A 12,866-nucleotide genomic window follows, 5' to 3' on the forward strand; every position below is an offset into this window, starting at 1 on the left:
CAAGAAAAACATCCTTTGGAAGTTTTGCCATATTTAAATCATTAAATGGCATATTTATAAAAAAGTTTCGGAACCACATTTTGAAAATGAATCCCAATGGAAGAAAAAAATATATATGTTCCTGAATCTTTTCTGTCTGGCGATTTTAATTTAAAAAGAAGTTATTTTTCATGAATTAGTAAAGCATAAGCAAGCCATCATTGTTGTGGCTGATTTAAGCTTCGTTTGAGACAGTTTTATTACTGATTTTTAAAGCAGTTTTTTAATACATAAATTTAAATTTTTATATTAAAAAATTTTAAGGAGCAATAAAAAAGCTGTACCAAACATAACCTTAGCTTCATTTGAAGCAATCAATCATTAGCCTTTTCTAAAGAACTAAATATCGCTATAGCTAGTTATATCTTCCTATCATTAAAACAATCAAATGATTATCACCTGATTGTTTTTCTGTACAAATCAGCTTGAAGAACCGACTAAAGCAAACAAAATATTTTATTTAATAGGGTAGAACCTGCTCATGTTTGATTAAAACTGGACCAGTCATAGACAAAAATACTTCCACCCATAGCCATTTACTAACGGTCAAGTTTGATCGATTGAATATTTGAAGTATATGATACAAACTTTATTTGTTCATCAGAAAGGTGAAGGTGTAGAATACTAACAAATCATGGGTGCTGCTCACATGATTCAGCCAGCACAAGCAGAAATTCTAGAAGTTGCAGGAAACTGTGCTTCTTCAGAACCTGTGAACATGGAATTTTAATGAGTTTCTTCCTTATAAAAAGCTGGTTCAGCATGTTATAAAAAGCTGGTTCAGCATGAAAGAGCTTCCTGCACGTCTTTGTGAGTGAGTTGTCAAGAGGAAAAAAAAAAGGCAAACACATATTACACCAAGAATTTAGTAAGAACTCATCCAATTGATGGATGAGTGTACTTGCATCATCATCATCGCATATTTTACTATAGTTCTGATTGCAAAAATAACAAGCAAATGTTAGATATCATCTAGGAGCTCCGCTCCAAAACTACCATGAAGATTGATCCTAAACTAAGGCTTCGTTCGGGGTGACTTTCTTACTGCTTTTAATTTTTTACTAGAAAACTACTTTAACAAGCAGTAAAAAGTCGTTTCAGACATAACTTAAGTTCACTGTACGCAAAAATTAGGTTTCACAGCTGAGAGAGAGAGAGAGAAATTAGATGAGACATAATTCAACTTTTAAGAATAAATAAAACAAACACCCGAGAGATACCAATAATTTTATAAATTTCAATCAATTGATGGCTGTCATGTTGCGAACATTATAGATTTCAGGAGTTTTTACAACCCTAATACAGATATCAGTTAAAGATATAAATAATACATATCAATAATGATACTGCAATGCTAGCTTTGAAAAACTATGGAAGAAATATGATAGGAAGTAGATACAATTTCCTCGAAACCAACGAATAATAATAAGAAATTAGAAAGAACGCACCAAAAGTCTTTTTATTGCAAGATATATGAAAGAAAACAACAAGATACAATTAGATAGGAAGATCCAGTTCTCCCAAATCTTTAGCAGGCGGCTAGATCACTCACAACCTAAGAAATTCTAATTTCAACAAACTCAAAATATAATCCTAAAACCATCCTATTGTTAGACTTAAATAGGCTCCCATAATTCCCTCTCAAATTAGCCCCCTTTTCTTAAATAATTCCCTCTCAAGTTTGAATTCAATTTAGATTTATTTCCCTAATTAATTCTCTCTCAATTATAATTAAAACTTTTCTAAATAATCCCTCTTAATTCCTCCTCTTCCCTAAAAAATTCTCTTAGATTTTAAATTCAAATTAAATCTCTTATCATAAATAATTCCTTCACAATTATAATTAAAACATTCCTAAAAAATTCTCATTTGATTAAGATCCTTCCTAAACCGCTCTATCATGATTAGGAAATTTTCTAATTCTCTATCAATCAAATCGGCCGGTCCAGGAATACTCCTCTCCCAAAGTCACACCTTGTCCTCAAGGTGGAATGAAGTAAAATGCTACTAAAGTACTTGAATAATAGCATTGGACTGAAAAATGGACTGACACTAGGTCGAACGACCCCTGCCTCGAGCATCTCCTTAATTAAACTCTCAATCTCTTCATTTTGGATTTGGGGATGACGATACAGATGAAAACTAATAAGTGAGACTCCTTCCTCAAGATGATAGCATGCTCACATTCCCACGGAGGAGGCAACTCCTGAACTGGCTAGAACACCCCTCGATACTGATGTAGGGGTGACTGAACCATGTCTGGTGCTTCTATCTTCCCCCCATCCTATTCTCCTTCCAAACTTTGCACCTATACCAAAAATCCTAGTCTCCATGGAAGTGGCTCCAAATGTAGCATCTCCTCTTCTTCCCCTAATATTTTCACCTCCTGATTTTCCCCTCCTTATCGAATTAGAGTTTTCCCCACTTTGTTGGCGATGGCTTTCCTCTCCTTCGACGACACCATTTTGGTTTGGAACTCAAGCAACTTCCTAATCATCTCCTCTATGATGGCAAACTTTCCATCGATTTTCTCATGGATGGCTAAAAATTGCTTTTTGAAATATGAAATCTTTATAAAATCAAATTTCAATTGTCTGATCTCCCCTTCCAACATTTCTACATTTTTCTCGCTATAGGTACCCGGATCGTGCTCTGACACCAATTTAACAGGAAGTGGATACAATTTCCTCAAAATCAGAGAATGATAATAAGAAATTAGGAAGAACACACCAAAAGTCTTTTTATTTTAAGATATATGAAAGAAAACAACGAGATACAATTGAAGAGGAAGATCCGGCTCTCCCAAATCCCTAGCTAGCGGCTAGAGAACTCACAATCTAAGAAATTCTAATTTCAACAAACTAAAAATACAATCCTAAAAGCATCCTATTGTTAGCCTTAAATAGACTCCCATAATTCCCTTCCAAATTAGCCCCCTTTTCCTAAATAATTCCCTCTGAAGTTTGAATTCAAATTAGTTTTATTTTCCTAATTAATTTCCTCCCAATTATAATTAAACCTTTCCTAAATAATCCCCCTTAATTCCTCCTCGTCCTTAAATAATTCCCTCTTAGATTTTGAATTCAAATTAGATCTCTTGCCTAAATAATTCCTTTCCAATTATAATTAAAACATTTTTAAACAATTCACCTTTGATTAAGAACCTTCCTAAACAACTCTCTCTTGATTAGTAAATTTCCTAATTCTCTATTAATCAAATCAGTGAGTCCATCAAAATACCCCCATCATACAAATATTAAGGTTTCGTTTGGGACAGCTTTAGATCACTATTTTTTCATGCTTTCAAGATATTTTTTAACTAAAAAATAGCTTACAAAATAGTAAAAAAATCATCCCAAATGAAACGAAAAACAATTTCATGTACCTATTATAATTTTGCTGAGTAGCAAATGGAACTAGATCATAACACCTCCCAATTCTAGATGAACATGATTACAAATTTTGAATGCAAAATTTCTAGATTAATATCAATCAACAATAGACATTCTATAGCTAGCCACAATACTCCTAAAGAATCAACGGTGAAATATGTAATTATCATTTACATACAGAACCAAAATAGAACAAAGAACGGTTAATTCATATTCACTTAAATCCCGGCAGCAGTGAGAATGTTGACGGAAATTTATCGGATGTCAGAAAGGCCACTCAGACAATCGATCATAACGGGTTTACAGCGAATAGAAACCAAACTATATTAGAAATTGAGAACAATTTCAAAATAATCTTCAACTCTTAAGGGACATTTTAATATCTCTATCTAATATATTCAATTTAATCTTTTAACTCTTCAAATATGATACAAAGAAGTATTTCTGTTGTTTGATTTTAGATCAGATTTCAGAAGACAAGAGCTTAAACTAGACACATTAGATAGTCTATAACTAAAAAAGAAAAAAAAAACAATAATTTAGGTAATATTTGACCTTTTTCTCAATAGAAATTAGTATGATAAATCCCGTTTTATTTCAAGAAGCAAGTATGTAGTGAGGAGTATAGTAACCAAATGAAACGATGGATCCTTGATTAAGAATGTTCATAGAAATCCAAAGGGAGTTAAATTCTAGTAAGATCATGAAAATAAAAAATAAATAAATATATAAACATTACGTATATATCGAGTAATGTTAAAGTTGTAATGGTAAGAAGGATACAGGGCCAGAAACAAAGAAGTCGCCAGAGCAGGTTATGATAAGAGTTAATAGTAGGGGCTGAAGAGAAATTTCATGAAATGACATACAGGGCCAGGGCCAGGGCCAGCCCTTTATATGAATTGAAGTGTTCAGTAACAAAGAAGGCACAAACAACCAGGTAATCAAAGTGTCCAACAACAGCAGCAGCAACAACAAGCCATTTATCTCACTATGTAGAGTCAATTATACGAATTTTTTTCTATATTGCATCATGTTAAGGGTCAATTTTTTATTTAAATATAATAAAAAACGTCATTTATAATTCTTTATAATCAAGTCTTTTTAAGTCTACCTCTATCTTTTCTAACATAGGCTGGAACTAATAGATCTACTCTCCTAACAAGGTCATTAGAAAGCTGATATTTTATGTAAACAAACCATCTAAAGTGACTCTCTTTAATATTATCTGTCATTGAAGCTATTCCAACCTTTCCACATATATACTCATTCTACATTCTATCTCTAAGTGTAAATCCATTCATCCACCTAAGCATCCTCGTCTCTATAACACTTAACTTTATGCTTCTCTTTTAATGGCCAACATTCTGCGCCATAAAGCATTGCAAGTTTCATCACCATCTTATAAAATTTTTCCTTAAGTTTGAGGGGTACTTTTCTATCACAATAGGCCCGATGCACTCTTTCACTCTTTCACTTTAACCATCCAACATGAATTTTACTAATTATATCATCATCTATTTCTCCATCACTTTGAACAATAGACCAGACATATCTAAGAGACACTCTTTTTAATGACTTGATCACCCCATGACACCCCACAATTAGATCTATTACTATTAAAATTATACTCCATGTATTTGGTTTTGAAAAATTTACAGAAACAAAAACTTTTAGACTCTAAGGTTGACCTCCATAATTCAAGTTTTTCATCAACTCTCTCTCTCTCTCTCTCTCTCTCTAATCTAATCAAGAAGAAGAATATCATCAGTAAAAATCATACACCAAGGTACATGCTCTTGAAAATGTCTAATAAGAACGTCCATTACTAAAACAAAAGGATAAGAAAAACTTTTAGTCAGAAATGAGAAAAAAAAGTAAAATATGGATGTCTGGCAAAATTAAGATGGTAAAAATAAAAATAGCTAAACTACAACTAAGATCACTTGAAGCTCTCAACAATAATGAGCAAACAAGGGACTCAAAAAGTTGACCAAAATACCTGGAGGGATAAGGAAGCTACAACAAATGATATCATGAGATTTGAAAATCAATCACCGAAGTTAAAATTCAATCCCAAACTCAAGTCTAAAGCATACTCAAAGCAAACTCAAGGTCATGATCAAACTTCAAATGGTTGCATGGAACCACATTAAGGGCTACATTCAAAGGGAGGAGGAATTCAAGAAGCCTTCAATTTAGCCCCCAAAATACCACTCAAAACGAAAGAGAATATTAATAATTCAAAATATTTATCCAATAAAATGAGGTGTTTATCAAGATAAAGATATTTTCTTATTTGAAAAGAAATCATATGCAAATGATAAAGGATTAACTTATATTATTATGCAGATTTATCATGTTTATCAAGGTGATTTAGAAGTTCATAAATACCTAGCTTATACCAAAGTTTTATTGATTCAATTATTCAATTCAATACATCACCAACAAGATTTTGATTCAGGCTCTAAAATATCCAGAAGGATATAAGGCATTGTAACATGACAGATGTCTTACAAGCCGTTCATCACCTTCACTGAGACGCATGATGCTCGAAACGGCGGATCATAACCGCCCTCTGTATGTTACTGCAGAGAGCGATGGAATGATAATCAACCAAATTCTGATCAATCCTGAGTCCTCTATAAATCCTATAAGCTTGAAAGCACTAAGATCGCTATGCCTCGACATGGAACACCTCGGGCCAGATAAGTTGATGCTGCATGGCTTCAACGAGAAAGGGCAGAAGACCCTGGGATCATTTATGCTGTCCCTCGCATTTGGTAAACTTCATACAAAAGCCAAATTTCATATGATTGACGCGAACAACTCATTCAAGGCACTTCTGGGTCGCCCATGGCTGCATGAGTTCAGCATTGTCCCGTCAACACTATGTTAGTGCATACAGTACCTCATGGATGGAGAAGAATTCAGGATATCTAAGGACATCCAATCATTTGCCGTCCATGAAGCAACAATCTATAAAGATGTCAAATACTTCATTCTAAAGAAGTCGAGGCTGTCGAGCTCTCGAGGTCAAAGCATCAAATTCAAAGGCTGCAAAGCGGCCTGGACAGGAAGGTGAGAAGCAAGTGGAGAGAAAGAAAACCATGCCGATTTTTCCCAAAATAGTCGCCACCCTTGAAGAAAGAAAACGGGTACCTCACCTAGGGAATGACACAAATGAAGATGATGTCACCCATGCTAAATCTCAAAAAGAATGCCAGTCAATGGCCAACAGAAAAAAGGAGAGAATATTCAGATTTTGATTACGATGACGAGTCTACCTACATGAACAAGATATGTGTATTCTTAAGAAGAATATGTAGCCTGCCAATCTTAGACAACGTATTTGTAGTCACGCACGTTCCCCTACAACAGTTCAAGGATATTATTTCACGAGAGATGTATAATGTCGAAGAGCTCATAACATTTTATGTGCCTCCTAAGGGATGTGCCATGGAGCTTATTCTATAAAAGTGGAGAGCGCGAAAAAGAAGCAAATTGTGACTGGTTTCATAGGCTTGTTAATTCTGGAGAGTTAACACCTACAAGGATGACTAGGTATAATAACGAAAATATCTAAAGAACATTGCAAAAGCAAGCTAGCATTTATACCTTCAAACAATAATTTTGTTTCTGTCTGAGCCTCTGGTATCGAAAAAATTCTCACTCGTTACGGAGAAAGGATATTCTTGCAAGAAGAGGCATCAGATTCATCGTGCAGAAATACCCCCAAAAGGAGATTTGCTGAGCAATCACATGCGGGGAAATCAAATCTGATGATAGTGGCAATGGGGAGATCTATGAATTGACACTTATGATGATCAGCCCATAGAGGTCAAACCTGCACCTGAATAACTTGAAGATGGTGGAAAAGCGGCCACTATATACGAGCTAAAGGAAGTCAACTTAGGGACTGAAGAGAATCCTCGCCCAACCTTCAATAGTTCCCTTTTACCTGATAAGCAAATAGAAAAAAATAAAAGAACTCTATGAATTCAGGAACTGTATTGCCTAAACATACACTGAAATGCCCAACTTACCCCCTAATGTAGCAGTTCATATATTGGTTATAAAGATTAAAGCCTACCTCTGAGATTTTTGACAAATTTCTTCATGCACCGAAGAGGTGGGAAGAGCTGGGTTGTTCTTATGTTCAATTCTCTTATGAGTTTTTCATTCAAACTCTGACTTCGCCAACATAGATTAATTGAAGTTCAACCTCTTTAACTCAAGAAGATCGACATCTCCTACATCGCTAAGGTAATTACCCCCAATAGTTGCCAAGCAATTTTTAAAAACAGAATTTGCCATTGATTTCGACGGAGGAGGATTTAAAAATTTCTAGGGCTACAAAATAACAGCCTAGAAAACTTAAAACTACTATAAAATAACAGTGTATTGATAAAACGGAATTTGCTATTATTTTTATTCGCCAAGCAATTTTAAGTATTTCCTTTCTACGGAGGAGGCTTTAAAAATTTTCTTAGCGACTATTTTTATTCGCTAAGCAGTTTTAAGTATTTCCTTTCGACATTACAGATCGGAAACTCAATTGCAGCTGCAACGCCTCCTTTGTCAACATTAGCTTTGCAAACCGACAGATCTCCTCTAGAAACCACGTGAGGCGGAGTAAACCGAGTCGTGTCGGGTTGATCCGGACCCGAGGCGGGTCGAGTTCGGGTCTTAAAATCTAACCCATTTTTAAAAATGGGCCGGGTTCAGGCTAGATCAAATGGTGTCGGTTCAATTTCAGGTTGGACCCGAAATCTGATTTTGATAGCCCTAATGTTGGAGAATAAGGAGAAGGTAATGAAATGAAATGCAAAGGTATGTCCTAAAATTATGGAAATTGTCAGAAAGAATATGCAAGAAGCAAATTCTTATATTAGGTATAGATCTGATCATGGCAATTATAAAATAAGTACAATGCATGGAGTTCATTACAAAGTTGACTTGAACTTAAAAACATGTAGTTCTAGGAATTGGGAGTTAAGTGGAATATCGTGTGAACATGTCTATGATATAATTCATCGTTACTATGTAGTTCTAGGAGTTGGGATTATAGGTGATTGTGAGTGTTATATTCATTGTTACTACATAATGAAAAATTACATGAGAAGTTATGAGTGTAACATTAAGCCTTTAAATTGGGCTGATGAGAGGCCAAAGAGCGATAGGATTCTAATATTGCCACCAATAGACAATAAACCGAAGAGGGATAGGCCACTAAAGATGTAAAAAGAGCTATCAATGAACAACTATTACATTTAAAATAAAAAAATTATGTAGAGTCAATGTGAAGCTTCATTGTACTAGATGCAGACAGAGTGGACACAATAGCATCACTTGTGAAAAGATGATGCATATTGCAGAGAAACAGAGATAGGTCAAAAAGTTATACAACCATTGGCTAAAATGCTAGGTCATGTAATTCCATCAGTTTCGCTTACTTAGTTAACTATTTTGATTTTAAAATGATACTTCTAAAACTTGTGCTCGGTTCAGTTGGAGAGGCAAACACAGCGCACATCAATTTTGTGAACTCTTACATAAAACTTTTGACAAATAAATTAAAATTTTTACTTCCAAGGTTTACTTTATATTTTCTATTGTGAATTTAACTAAAGTTTCTTCCTTTTGTAGGGGTACCTCTGAGAGAAAAAAGAGTTAATTGACTAAAATATTCATGCTTCAGATCTTAAAAATTGTATGTATGGTGTGGACAATAACAGTACATAGAGCTCCACATTTAATATTTATTTCAACTTTTGAATGTAATGAGAAAAAATGGAAAGATTTGCATAAATATTATGTTCTGTAACAACAAAAGAGTATTTCATTATGTTGTCTTATTATATATTCAATAAAATGGATGAATTTTTAGCTTTATTTAATGTATTATTATGAAGAACTTTTAAATCTAATGAACTTTTATTCAATGGAATGTTCATTGGATTCTAAAACCTGGACCGGCCTAACAATCGCATAAGCTGACCTCTTATTTTCCAATGTCTATTACATTAAAAACTTCATTGGATTCTAAAACCAATAACATCTCTTTGTATGAGCCTTTCAAGGCCTTACAAAATCTAGCAATTTTTCAGAAAATTAAAAAACTTAAAAAATATAATAAATAAGATTATAATTATTAGAAAAAACAAAACAAGTAAAAACTACCTGGGCTTTAAACTAACCCTACATTTTTTGTATTTGAGAGTTGCTTGAAATGATAGTACAATTCAAGAAAAAAAGGCTCAGTTTGCACAAACCTTCATGAGAAATTAATCACTGTTTCAACTTAAATTTTTTACATTTCTCTAATCTAGTCATTAGCCCAGCAAAATTATTTAACAGAGCCATTGAAAAATAACACCAACATTTCTTGGTAATTCAGTTAAAATTTTCAACTATATTTCCTTCGATTACACAAATGCTTAGTTACAAACATTGCAAAATGATCTGCTACACCTAAATTATCAAACCATCTAATAAAGTTTAAGTAAGTATTTGGAGCATTTTTACATTTATGCAATCTTCTTAAAGTTTCTCTTAATGGTATAAACATTATGTCTAATAAATAGAGGGCAAGGTAATTCACCTGAATTCTTTTATTTTTTCTTATGTCAACTTCTACTTGTTCGTATTTTAGCTAAATTTTTTTTTGAAAAATTATAATTACTTTAGAATTATAGCTAACAAATAACTTAATTAAAAAATTTCAAAAGTACACCTAATTTTAACACCATTAAGTCCAACATCCATTAGTTTGGATGGTGAGATTATTTTAATATTTTTTAAAGAATTAAGAGATCAAAATAATCCTTTAATATAGTTGTGGATTATTTTGATTCTTCTTAAAAAGTCAAGGACTATTTTGGTCCTTTTCTCATAAGAAAATAACTAGATTGAAAATTCTTATCTTTGGAAATTAATAGGTTGAGTAATGTAGTATTATTATGCTTTATATCTTCCTCATTGAGGCTATTCCATCTTTAGATTTCTTCCATTTATAGGTGTATTGTATGCTATATATAAGAACCTAGTCTCAACCAATAATAGACAAATATTCTCTCTTCCAACAGGTACATTCAATAAAGTTAGAAAATATTAAAAATAAGATATTTAACATTGATTGAATGATTTAATCATGCAATATATAAGATATAATATGTGCAATGCTCATACAACACTCAGTTTGCACTCTATTACAACAAGCATTGTACATTGGCTTGCCGACATGGTCACCAGCTAAGATTTTTCCACAAACATAAAAACGTTCATAGGAATAGAAACCTTCAAAATTATCATAATCCCCTTACTTTTTTTTTCTTTTTTTTTTTTTTTTTTTTTTTTTTTTTTTAATAACCCTTTTTTTTTTTTTTTTTTTTGACTTCATTGATGAACACCTTGATCATCACAAGGATATAAGTTCCCAGCTATTTAAATCCAATCTATGTTACTAAAGAAGTTGAATATACCATTCATAATCACTCTCTTGATAAGCAAAATCATCCAAGGTCATTCCCTCAATATAAGCATGGACTTCAACATTCTTGAGAAATTGATGACTCAAAACTTAAGCCTAGCATTTAATCAAACCTTGAGTTCAAGAAACTCATAATTGCTAAAGCAAGTTTATTCAAGCCTTCTCATATCATGATCTCTGCAGAATGATCAAGATGAATCGGATTGCTAGAGTAAGACAAAGGTTGAATACATGGAACAAGGGATCCTCACTAATCCAAGATAAGAGTATCATTCAATGCTTGGGTGATAGCTAGCATGGTCAATTTTTTTAAATAGTAATTTTAAGAGTTTTAGGTATGTACAAGATATGGAACCAAACATGATTATTTGCATATTATGAAATCACATTTCTAAAGTTAAATGCTTGGCCTACTGATTATATTTTTAAAAAGTGGTCCATTATTTTCTTATTGATTCACCATATAATAGTGTTGTTTAATTGGCCATATATTCACTTTATTTATTTGCTTCATTTAAGATTTGGAAGTTTGTTTTTTTAAATAGTCTTTCAACATAATCTTTTTATGTAAACGTTTTATTATTTACTGAAAATTTTGACCTAATAATTATAGCTTTGCAATAGGTGTTGAAAGATATATTATAAATCATCCTTCAAGATATATCTAAACACTGCCAATATATTTCATCAATGCATCTGTTGAAATGTTTCATGTTGTATTTACTCAACGTTTCACATAAATTCCTTATTTAGTCAAATCCCTTAACCACAATAAGTTTACCATGGATAGCAATCTTTTTGGGATATGTAAGCTATTAGTCTGGAATCTTGGGGGAATTATTGCTTCATGTAAGTGATGGGTTAAATTATAGAATTTAAAACAATCAAAAGAGAGCAACAATCAAAAACCCCACAACCGGAAGACACCAAAAACTGATAAAAGTATGATCGATGACAGATTGTTAAACAAAGCCAAATATAAAAAGCCGTTTTCCCCCAGAAATTCATCAAATTCAAAAGGCCAATTACGAAACATTCCAACCCCCAAACCATAAAACCTAGTCCAGCAAAACACACGCTGACCAAAACAATAGATCCAACTCACCTATTGCTGGTATCCGCCACCCCGGGCGTTATAATCCTCCTCAACGATCTCCGTGAGATAAACTGGAGGAAAATCGGTCGTGACATCAAATTTCTTCTCGGCCATCATCCTCTCAACATCGGCCTTCTTGAGGACGGTACGACGAACGGGAGGGCGGTCACGGCGGCGATCACGCGTGTAGTATTTGATGTCGTAAACAGTTTGCGGATCAGATGTGGGAACTATGGCCTTCGCCGGAGGTGTTGCCGGGCAGAAGCGACGGTACTCGAGAGCACCCGGTACTGCGTTTCTGTACTCCGGATCGGCGCATGGGCCAGTAATCTCCCATGGTTTTTTAAAGAAGCGTTTCAACGACTGCAAAATCGATTTTGCTGCTGCGGAGGAGGAGGAGGCAGCGGACGCCATTAGAAGAGAAGAGAGAGGGATTGCGAAATGCCAGCAAATGATTTAGGGTCGAGCTCTTGAGAGGTTCAATATCCGCTTGAGTCGAATCTTCTTCAATTTTGGCACAATTTCATCTATATTTCATTTAAATATTTTTTATTGAAAAAATTAGGAACAAATATGTCCATTTTCATTAAAAAATATATTACAAAAGAATTATAAAACTTGCAAGAAAAATGATAAAAAAAAAACTTACAAAAAAATGTAAATAGAAGGAAATAAAAAGTCCCATAGAAGGGACAATAAAAAATGAACAAAAAGATAGAAAAAATAAAAACTAATCACAATTCTTAAAGAAACTACCAATAATCTTGAAAAAATAACTCCAGCCAAAAAGACAAAAGTCATAGCAATCAACTATGGAGACAAAACTAAAGCTGGAGAACATCCAACT

The 12,866-nt window shown here is 33.4% G+C and overlaps 1 protein-coding gene across 1 annotated transcript; it reads right to left on the reverse strand.

Annotated features, from left to right (window-relative positions):
* Window positions 1–615: 615 nt before the first annotated feature.
* On the reverse strand, window positions 616–12,522 carry LOC110095554. The gene is made up of 2 exons (XM_020821145.2): window positions 12,029–12,522; window positions 616–749 (listed from the first exon to the last, which is right to left on the reverse strand). Exon 1 carries the CDS (start codon window positions 12,431–12,433, stop codon window positions 12,029–12,031), a length of 405 nt encoding a protein of 134 aa, XP_020676804.1. The 5' UTR covers window positions 12,434–12,522; the 3' UTR covers window positions 616–749.
* Between the last annotated feature and the right edge of the window lie 344 nt (window positions 12,523–12,866).

This window comes from Dendrobium catenatum, unplaced genomic scaffold (genome assembly GCF_001605985.2).
Source record: "Dendrobium catenatum unplaced genomic scaffold, ASM160598v2 fragScaff_scaffold_1125, whole genome shotgun sequence".
Lineage (NCBI taxonomy): Eukaryota > Viridiplantae > Streptophyta > Magnoliopsida > Asparagales > Orchidaceae > Dendrobium > Dendrobium catenatum.

What these genes read in the sequence shown, in the direction of transcription:
- LOC110095554 (XM_020821145.2), bottom strand. Translation starts at nt 12,433, where the DNA reads ATGGCGTCCGCTGCCTCCTCCTCCTCCGCAGCAGCAAAATCGATTTTG.